Source organism: Amphiura filiformis, chromosome 20 (genome assembly GCF_039555335.1).
Source record: "Amphiura filiformis chromosome 20, Afil_fr2py, whole genome shotgun sequence".
Taxonomy (NCBI): Eukaryota; Metazoa; Echinodermata; class Ophiuroidea; order Amphilepidida; family Amphiuridae; genus Amphiura; species Amphiura filiformis.
Window position 1 is genome coordinate 45,311,696 of NC_092647.1, and position 11,572 is coordinate 45,323,267.

Consider the following 11,572-nt stretch of genomic DNA (forward strand, 5'->3'; position numbering starts at 1 on the left):
TCAATCACCGCAATGGTTTATGGGATTGTGATTGCGAAACCATACATGTGGAAAAAGAAAATCCACCACGAATATCACTGAATATCCCTCGTGCTGCTCTCGATAATGATCCACGAAACACTTGTATTTGCTGTAAACGTACAAATTGGTAAGTATCTCCGTTGTGTGTCTGCTAAGCTTGAATGATCTTTATGTCAAGCTGAAAATATAACAGTTTTTTAAAACGTAACCAACAACAATTTCATGATTTTAAGCTTTTAGTTTTATCAATGATCATGTTTCATGGGTTGTACAGCCATGATATGTCAGATTCCTTAGGGCTTACGCTTATTTGATGCAGGATAGACTCGCTCGCCAGTCCTACGATACATACTGTACCGTACCTAAGGACTGGCTCACCATTTTGTCGGTCTATGGAAAATTCGAATACACACTTAACGCCTAAACGCTAACGGTTTGCGCAGGTACCGTCAGATATTCGAAAAATTTCTTCAAAATTTCATCAAAGGTATATGAAATTGGTACCCACCTTATTGTCCTTGCTAAATAAAGACTCGGTTGAAACAAAATTAAGGATCGAATGCATTTTAGTGTCGTGTCCAAAAGGCAAAATTATCGTCAAAGTTCTGCCGAATTCTCCACCCTTGCGAAGAGTGCAGAATTAGAATCGGGAATAAAATATCCGATCTTTGTGATCAAAAACATGCATGGGAAACTGAAAGTGCATAACATCGACTAATGCAGGATGATCTCCTGAGCATTTTGACACTTTTTGTTGAAATCGGCCAAAAAATGAGAAGGTGCCGTCAATAAACTTCTTCAGACAGTGGGGGGGTCTGGACTCTGAGGGGGTTATGAAAATTGTCATTTAACATCAAAAATATTATTCTATATTCTATTGGTGTTGTTTTATATTGGTGCCAAAGAATCCATTTTTGAAAGTTGCATATTAAGATTTAGGGCATCCGTATTCAAAATTAGGGTATGAGGGCGCTTTGCTCTAGCACGCTCAGGTGGTGGTGGATGCGATATCACCATTTTTGACATCGCCATTGGATTAACACATAATCATGAAATCTTTTTCGACAAAGTACCCCACTCCAAGTATGTTGTTTTTCAATTTAACACTGGTAACCGTATATTTTGAATGGGGCTGTTAGCCTTGTATTTTCGCCAGCCTCGAAAATCACATGTTGAGCGTTCTATGCCGCCTCCACACGCTCTTTCAACTGTAAAATTTTGTGTCGTATACTCTGAAGATAATCACAGGTGACACCTGATCAAGAAATTTGAACTTTTTACATAAGGCCTTCTCAACTGGCGGCGCGCGCCACTTGTGGCGCTTGGAGTAAGTCAAGTGGCGCACGTAAATTTACTAATTTATTTCACATAAATTTTTTACAATAAAGGGGTGAAAATACCTCATCTGGGCCTTTAGAAAGCCTTAAAAATCTCATAGCTTGGCCGAGGCTTTTAAACTGGACCCCCGCCTCCAGGGGCCATAAGCTGGGCCCCTGCCACCCGCTATGTGTTGGTCACGCCGCGTTCCTCAAAAAATCCTCCCTTAACATGTTGGCACTTCATGATCACTAAAACTTCTCAGTTGGCTTTTCAAATAAACTAGTTGAGAAGGCCTGTTTTACATGATACGTTTTGACTTTAACTGTTAACACCCATTTGCACATTTTATGAAACGCTGTCATTGAAATGTACAGGGGTCAATGCACTTTCATACCACGTTCATTTCAATGGAGGCTTCCTGAAATTACAAAAAAGGTGCCACGGTCAAACAAAAAAAAATTAAACCCCCAAATTTCTTGTGGAGGTTCCACCTCTGATTATCTTCATAGTTATATCAATAAAATTTTCAGTTGGAAGAGCGAATTCGAATTTAATTCAAAGCGCCCTCATACCCTAATTTTGAAAAAAAATGGCCGTTTCCAAGAACATGGATGCTTCAAAGCTTTTGCAACTTTAAAAAATGGATTCTTTGGCACCAATAACATATAAAACAACACCAATATCAATAGAATAAGGCTTAGAATAATATTCTTGATCCAAAATGACAATTTTCAGACCCCCCTCCCCCGTCCGAATAAGTTTTTGGGCCGGCACCTTCTCATTTTTTGGCCAATTTCAATAAAAAAAAGGTATCAAAATGCTCAGAAGATCATCCTGCATCAAATAAGCTTGAGCCCTAATGAATCTGAAACATCGCCTTTTTTTACCCCTCTTCAACCGACCCTATTTATATAGTATTATCATATAGTATTTACATGTGTAGTAGAAATTTCAGTTGAATGAACAAAGCAAAAAAAAAAAAAAATGCAATGGGTATAATACATAGTTCATTAGTTTTTGAGCCAGAACCAAGAACCTTTTATATAATGCATGTAACTGATAATGCTGGAGGCAGAGCCGAGGGTGATAATGGTGCCCTGAATTCTCCATTCATGCTCCAACATTGTATTCATTCAATTACATTTTGTAAGGTGTACGAAAGGCAAAATCAAGTTGCTCTGATTGAGATTAAAATAGACTTGTTGCAGAGAGATATGCAAATTAATCTTAATTCTAAAATTTGAGCCAAATCGGACAAACGGTTTTGAGATATTGCTGTTGAAAGATTCTTTGTATTCTATTGTTTTTGCCAATATATTGACGAAGTTAATGAGGAAAATTGGCTAAATGTGCTCATTATATTAATTTTTGCCAATATTTTGCTTATATTTTATGAATAAACCTTCATACTACTATTACCTTTAAGAATTTTGACCTGACACTTTGCCAATGTGTCTCTATGACCTAAACCTTTAACATGTGATTTGCATATTTTGATTTGCATATTTGCATAATTAATTAGCCTTAAGTATAATGCCAATTCATTACGCAAATATGCAAATTAGATGTGCGGGAAAATCACATGTTAATGTTTTAGGCCATAGAAACACATTGGCAAAGTTTCATGTCAAAATCATATAAAATAAAAGTAGTATGAAGGTTTATTCATAAGATATTGGTATAATATTGGCAAACATGAATATTCATGAGCACATTTTGCCAATTTTCCTCATTAACTTCATCAATATATTGGCAAAAACAATAGAATACAAAGAAACTAAAAACATCTTGACAACCGTATGTCCGATTTCCTTCAAACAAAAACTATTTTGCTCAGTGTATTTAGCTTAACTTATTCAATCTATTCAAATGGTTCTAAATTTAGTTTCTGTTTTCCAGAAACATCGTTTGAACCCCTTAACTGCCCAGGGTGCTTAAGAAAGTCATTTTAGGTGGGCGCACAAAGAGGTGATTTTAAAGATGCGATTTTCCTGTGTTTTTTTCTATACCGGTACACTAAAATTGTCATGCTAAAACCAGTCAGACATTCAACGCTCTTGCCCGGCTCTCAACCAATCACATGTGCTGTATGTATGAACATCCAAATACATTTTTCTTCTTTATGTACATTATAGATACACTATGCCATCTGCATCCTGTGGAAGTATCAACCACCAATCCAACAGCCAAGACAACATAACAGCTTCTCAACAAGTCCCATCTAACTTAATGAAAGGTACTGCTCAAAGTCAGAAGAGGTCCAGGACTAGAACCAGGACCAGAACCAGGCGGTCACCAAAGAAACATAAGAAGATGCTACCTTCAAGAGTTGCACGGCTCCTTGGAAGCAGCAAACAAGGAATGGTGCAAATCGGAAGACGGTATATACAGGCAAGAATGGCGAGGTTGGAAAGTTAGCAAGAGGTTGGGGGAATGTTGTTGATGTGGCAAGCTTGTGTAATATCCATGGCAACAACTTGAGAGGATTTTCCACCTGCTATAGCAAGTGTGGCACTGAATTGTGTGTGACAAGTGAGAGAAATCCTAGTGTGTTTACTGCTAAGTCTCTATCATCAACTAGTTCTCCTGATGAAACTAGAGCCGAGCCATCATCGTCATCTTCTGATACATGTAGACTAACAAAGTGTGTTGCTATAGATTGCGAGATGGTTGGTACAGGAGACAGAGGATCTGTTAGTGCCCTTGGCAGATGCAGTATCGTCGACTATGACGGAGAAGTTGTTTACGACAAGTATGTGAAACCTGATTCACCCATCACAGACTACAGAACCCCATGGAGTGGTATAGCGGAAGAGCATATAACAAATCATGCTATTCCTTTCGAACAAGCAAAACAGAACATATCGCAAATTCTGAAGGACAAGATTGTCATCGGTCATGACCTACGGAATGATTTCAGGGTCCTCCAACTTGAACATCCACAGGATGATATCCGTGATACGAGTAGTTACAGAGGACTGAGATATATGGCTGGGTTAGATGGGAAGAAAAGATCTGTAGGTTTGAAAGCGATGACAAACAGACTGATACGGAAACAGATTCAGAAAGGACCTCATTGTTCTGTGGAGGATGCCAGGGCGGCAATGAGTTTGTATAGGCTTGTAGATAAACAATGGGAGGAGGATGCTAAGTCTTTGTATCCGGAAAGACAATACAGATCTTGTTTCCTGGATGACCACTTTTGGCCAGATGATCTATGAGATAGAACTTTAATTTATAATCAATTTAAGGTACAAACAATTCCAAATTGACAAAATCATAGCATCAGTATAGACCTGTGTAGGGGCTATGATTGTGAAAGTTGATTCCTGGCAGTTGATTCCAAGTTTCCTGTTAGTCACCTGCCCGTATCACTTTGTCATTGTCATATTGGCTAAAACTTTCATTATTTTTATGAAAAAGTTAATTATCTGAAACTTATGGAAATAATTAAAATTTAATCTCTCAAAAATACCCTCTCATTGTCGTTGGAAGTGAGGGACACAACCTCCACATTTTCCCCTCTGGGATGTCTCCTTAAAAAATAAAGCAATAATTGCCCTACATTGTATTGTATTTGTTTTCCAAAAACACTGTATTTTGGGCCAAAATAGGGTAAATTTACATATTAACTTATGCATGAAATTCCAAAATTAGCCTTCATTTTTGGGCTAAAATTGTCTGAAATTGAAATATTTTTGCCCACAAATGTCCCAGTAAAACTGGCATAAAATGTGTCCTTCCTTAACTGTTGATGGTTCCACCGCCACTGCCCTATCCTACTGATGATGTCAGTTTGTCTTTATTGTAGAGTCAATACAATAATGAAAATGTAAGGATTCTCCCATGTTCCTGTTGATTACAACAATTGCAATTTTATTTGTATTTATAATAAAAACACTCAAATCTTGTCAATCTGTTGCTAAATTGTATGTAAAGCTGATTTCAGTATTTATTTTAATCCCTGTTTTGACACAGTCATATCAACTCAGATATTTCTCATATAAACCCCCTGAGATGCTTCTTTCAGAACTCGGACGAATATGTTACAAAAAAGGTTGTACATGTTTGTAGCCTTATCACCTGTACTGGTCTATGGGCCATTGTGATACATATTTTATGCGCCTAAATTGGGGCAATTCAACTCAAAATTTGGAATTGGAATCGAGTTCCTTATAGGCCTCCCATGTACATGTACGATGGAAAAAAACATGAAAAATCAAACCAGCTTCCCTATAAAAGATGGAAATGTTTGAAAATGATACCAAACAAAGTGTTGGAAATTAAATTAGCCAAACAAATCAAGTGTCATTCAGCCCTTCTTTTAGGTATAGAAAGCTAACAGGTCCTCATCATTTTTGTACAGGGACATTGTATCTTACATGTACAATGTATATGTGACACGATCTGGTCCATGGGGGCCAAAGGCGGCAAATTTGAAACCGAGATAAAGGTAAAAATATGGAGTAAAAAACAATAAAATACATAAGAAAATAGACATCAAAAACTTTAGAACCAAGTAAGCTAGACCTTTGGTGTTTTCAGTAAATAATAGCCTATTGTATGTATAATGTAATAATTACAGTACACCGTTTTCAAAATGGCACCTTTGGCCCCCATGGACCAGATTGTGTCACAGTATGGTAATATTATCAGCTCAGTTGGAAGTATAAGCCAAAATGCCTCTTTTGTCTGAATTCTTAGGGCCTCATCCCCCACATCACTTGATTACCACTGGTTTTGGTCCAAGGACCTGTCTTATTTCTAATATTGCCACCAAAGGTGTTTTTGTACCATGTATATACCTTTGAAGACATGGTACCAATGCCCCTGGTACCAGTGTTTGAAAAAAAGCACATCATCCACATCAAAAGGATGGACTTTTCAGCTGCTACATGCGTCTCTTTTACATAATAATCAGTGGAGTAGTGTGGGTCATCATATTTGGGGGGGCACCAACCATTATTAGGGGGCACGGGTCTGATTAGGGGCACGAGCCATTTTTGGCAATTTTCCTATGGGATTTTCTAAATTTTGCAATTGATGCCCGGTGCCCCTATGATGCTTCGCCATTGACAATAAAAATATAGGAAGGAATAAGTACAGGATTCATCGCAAGTGGAGGTCACTTGAAATCATCCCCAAGTCACATGGTTTAGGAATACAGAGAACATTCCTAAACCATGTGACTTGGGGCCTCCACTGTGATGAGTCCGTATTTATACCTACATGTAGCTATTATGTAAAGAGACACATGTACATGTAGCAGCCGACAAATGCATCCTTTATGGATGTACACATACCCTGTAAGTGTTATCCGCTTGTCCAAAAATCATTGGGGTTATACAACCATGATGAATCATGCACTTCTTGGACAGACAACCACTACTATACAATATAATATTGTAATAAAATAAGTAAAACTGGACACAAAATGTTTACTTGTCATGGTTAAGTCACTTAAGTGCCATTTGTATCATCAAGAAAGATCTACCGATCACTGCTACATGTACCACACTGTATGCTGTGATGCTCGCTTGTTCAGTTCCAAATAGTTTTAATTACGGTAAATGATTCCAGAGGAGGCTTAAATACATTCCCACAATGCACTGATTGGGAAATTTGATCAATATATTAACCAAATTTTAAAGGCAAAGTCCCCATTACCACACACACAAAATGGTAATTTTAAAATTGCAGTCAATGAGCTAATAGTTGAGACTTCAAAATTACATATGATTTTCTTACAGAAAACATTCATATTGCATACTGCATTAATTATTATTCATAAAGTCTCAATGTTTTGACTGTTAAATAAAAGGATCAAAACACCAGATATTTGCACACAATGCAAGGTACAATCATCTATTCTCACATCCCTGGTACAATGTATTTTGCTGTATTGTATTAATTATGTTATGTTTTACTATGTTGTTTTAACTATGTTATGTACTTTCAGGTCCTCCTTGGAAATCAGTGCTTTGTCATTGCAGGGGCTACCCTGCCTAAAGAAAGTTTAAATAAATAAAATAAATAAATGGTCAACTGTGCCACATGTGTACAAAAGGCAGACAACCAAGGCCAGAAACCCCATTGGGTTATGGGAATGTATTTAAACATCCTCTGAAACAATTCAATGCTGAGTATAGCCGCTGATGCCAGTGATCAAGATCTGCATGATTAGAATGGCAAATTTGGAATTTCCTAATTTTTAGCGACATACTATCCTGAGCAAAAACATTAAAACAAATTTATGCACCAAAAATATGATATCAGACATTTTTGGGAAAACTGAAATATTTTAAGGACAAGCAGAATCTATGCCCAATTTCACACACATTTTCAGGGTTTTTTTTTGGAAAGTGCAGTCTCATGCCATAATTTGGAGTTGTAAGGATTCTTTACATATTCAGGGCCTTCAGGCATGATAATGGCTTTTTTTAAAGTGCATGAAAAATGGTGTGAATTTGGCCATAAAAGGCGAAAAACAGGCTGAAAAAAATAGAAATGCGTAAATTTGGACAACAAAACGGCCTAAATTCAGGCGAAAGCCTGAAAATTTTCATACCTGCATATTTATGACAAATGAAGCAATTGATTATTTCTCCAATAACATGTACACAGCATTTGAAAGAGGGTTTATACCATAGAGCTTGGTTATATACCGTAAACATTCGCCTAATGGCGCTATTTGACATAACTGGAATTTTAGACACAAACTAAAAGTGCCCTCCCATAAAAAATCCCACCAGCAAATAAGAATACATACCCTTAATTCTTGTTGGGATTTTTAGAGGAGGGAGCTCTCTATTTGTATGAAATTTAGTAAAGGTAAAGGAGCTCAGGTGCACCATTAGGCGAATGTTTACGGTATACAGCTCTATGGTTTATACAAAGCTCATCTTCCAATTCATGTAATGGGTACCACACAATTGAACAATAAAAGAAACAATGATAAGCATAAATACAATAAGTCTCTAGTGTTTATTTGGTTTCACAATTCTTACAGCAATTTCAGTTTCCTTGATTCACAAATTATGATCGTACAAAATCTGTAATCCAAGTTAAGATCATTTTGGCAGGATGTGGAATTATATAAGCAAAACAATTACATGTAAGGTACCAGGTATGTTCACCCCCTGTATACCTTAAACAAAGACCGATACATGCATGTCATAATTGGAGCTGATAGCTGCATCTTTTGGCTTGAATTAAAGACCTCATTCATTCAAGAAATAAAGACACGATGCTCCAAAACCCCAAGGTAGATGCAAAATTAAGTTTGTTTGCTCCATTGCATACCTTATTGATTTGTACACAAAGCATTCTCGAACAAGAAAACTAGTGCCATACTTCCATTGATTAGCACATTAAAACTAGCATCATGCTTTCATTGATTAGAACACAAAAGTGCATCTTTTGATTTTGTTTCTTCCTTAGGATTTATCACCATTTCTTTAATTTTCAGCAAATGAGGTCTTATAATCAGAGCTAAAGATTACAGGTATTAGCCGTTTCTTTAAATTTTGACATATTTGTCTTTGTTTATGATATACAGGGATGAACACAACTGGGGTCCATTTCACTCAACTTTACGAAGCTTCGAAAGTCTTGAAATCATTTGTAACTTACGAGTTCCATTTCACCAAACTTATGAACTGTACCCAGTAATAAGGATTTAATACAGGGATCCTTCGTAAAGTTACGTCTAGTATTGGGTATTCAGTAACTTTACTGAACGGTTACTTGAGTTACTGAAGGGTTAAATGTTTAGTGAAATGGCCCCCCAGATACATGTACCAAGTAATTCTTGGGCTTACTGTATTGATTTGTCTGTAAATCATAACACATGAATTCTCTAGAATGTGAGAACAGGAATCGCCCAGATGGTATACAGGTAGAGCAACAGAGGACAGCATTATTTAAAAGTGATAATTTCAGCATGATATGTGGTCCACAGAAGGCTGCATATAAATTGTAAGTTTAGGTAACAGTAGGCTTACAGTGGTGCCATCTAATCCCTGTGCTCTAATTGAGAGAATTCATGCATAAAACGATTTCATTTTAACAATCGCTTTTCGGCATCCTGCCAAAATCATATTATCCCTTGATTTAGAATGAAGAACTTCTTTATTTTTGCACAGTGTAAGTTATAAAACATGTTTAAAACTTGTATTGCTGCTGCATGGTCAAGACCCAATGAAGTTATCGATAAATTGTTAATTCAAACTTGTTATGAAGTTGACTGGGCTAATGATTTTATCAGGAGTTTGTTATCAGGTTTGTCAATGTATAAACATATAACTTGGGACTTTAAAATCACTTAGTGTTTATATAACTTTTGTGTTAACAAATTTCCCTGTACACATACATGTACCTCCTTAATTTTACGGCCCTACCACAAAATCTCTGCACCAACTTGTCACATTGTCTTCAAGAAGCCCAAGTATTCTGCTCATTAATAGCCCTAAATTGTCACCATGGTAGTGGCGCTTTTGCAACTTTGGAATCTGCATCATTATAATGTAAATTATTAATTTTGAAAATTACCATGGTATATTTTTAAGGGGGTACTACACCCCTGCCCAATTTTGTGCCTATTTTTGTATTTTTCTCAAAAATTAGAGCGCATTGGTGACAAGTAAGGTATATTATAGGGGCAAAGACTACAACTACTACACTGGAAATTTTATTTCAGCACAGACAGCAGTTGTGAAGTTACAGTCAAAAATGAGGGAAACCAATATTTGATCAATAAATCAATAACTACTTGCCTTGAGTTGCTGAATTTTCAGTGCAGTAGTTGTAGTCCTTGCCTCTATAATATACATATCTTACTTATTACCAATGCGCTATAATTTGTGAGAAAAATGCTGAAATATGCACAAAATTGGTCAGGGGTGTAGTACCCCCTTAATGCTATTGATGTAAATTCAATTAAAAAATGAATGCACAGATTTGGAGTTGTGGTCTTGCAGATCCATTCACTACTTGTACATCCTCAGTCAGTGACTGCCTTTTGAAAATGAGAAATGAGCTTTACAGTAATTACAGTAACACCATTTTCAAAAATGGTGCCTTTGGCCCCCATGGACCAGATTGTGTCACATTATCGTTATTATCAGCTCTGTTGGAAGTATAAGCCTAAATGCCTCTTTTGTCTGAAAAACCTTAGGGCCTCAAGCCTCATCCCCCACATCACTTGATTTCCACTGGTTTTGGTCCAAGGACCTGTCTTATTTCTAATATTGCCACCAAAAGTGTTTTTGTACCATAAACATGTATATACCTTTGAAGACATGGTACCAGTGCCCCGGGTACCAGTGTGTGAAAAAAAGCACATCATCCACATCAAAAGGATAAACTTTTCAGCTGCTACACGCATCTCTTTTTAGTGGAGTAGTGTGGATCATCATCATATTTGGAGGGGGGCACCGACCATTATTGGGGGCACCGACCATTATTGGGGGCACCGACCATTATTGGGGGCACCGACCATTATTGGGGGGCACCGACCATTATTGGGGGCACCGGGTCTGATTAGGGGCACGAGCCATTTTTTGGCAATTTTCCTATGGGATTTTCTAAATTTTGCAATTGATGCCCCGGTGCCCCTATCATGCTTCGCCATTGACAATAAAAATATAGCAAGGAATAAATACAGGATTCATCGCAAGTGGAGGTCACTTGAAATCATCCCCAAGTCACATGGTTTAGGAATACAGAGAACATTCCTAAACCATGTGACTTGGGGCCCTCCACTTGTGATGAGTCCGGTATATACCTTTATACCTAGCTATTATGTAAAGAGACACATGTACATGTAGCAGCCGACAAATGCATCCTTTATGGATGTATTGTACACATACCCTGTAAGTGTTATCAGGGCTGTCAACTTTTTGGAATTGCTTGGCGTGAGACAGAGACGTGCCGGGATTTGCTGACTCAATGTTCATTTTGTACCATGATTATTTGAGCCACTGCGCTCGAGAATGTGAAAAAGGGGGGGGGGTAGGAGCAACAAATTATTCATGACGATGCGTGAGATTTTACTCATTTTCCAGCTTTTTGCGTGAGCTTTACTACCTTGGCGTGAGATTATACTACAGGTACCTTGGCGTGAGAAAGTGACCCAATACGTGAGACTCACGGCCAATGCGTTAGAGTTGACAGCCCTGGTGTTATTAGTCTACTGTAGTAGACTCCTTTCATTTAGCATCACTGTTTTCTG

General features: G+C 37.4%; 1 protein-coding gene across 1 annotated transcript; it reads left to right on the forward strand.

The window, feature by feature from the left end:
• Positions 1-16: 16 nt before the first annotated feature.
• On the forward strand, positions 17-6,327 carry LOC140141815 (apoptosis-enhancing nuclease-like). Its single transcript, XM_072163681.1, is given in 3 exon segments — positions 17-148; positions 3,477-3,744; positions 3,747-6,327. Coding segments are annotated over 2 exon segments (1,077 nt in total). The 5' UTR covers positions 17-148; positions 3,477-3,483; the 3' UTR covers positions 4,563-6,327.
• The last annotated feature ends 5,245 nt before the right edge of the window (positions 6,328-11,572 follow it).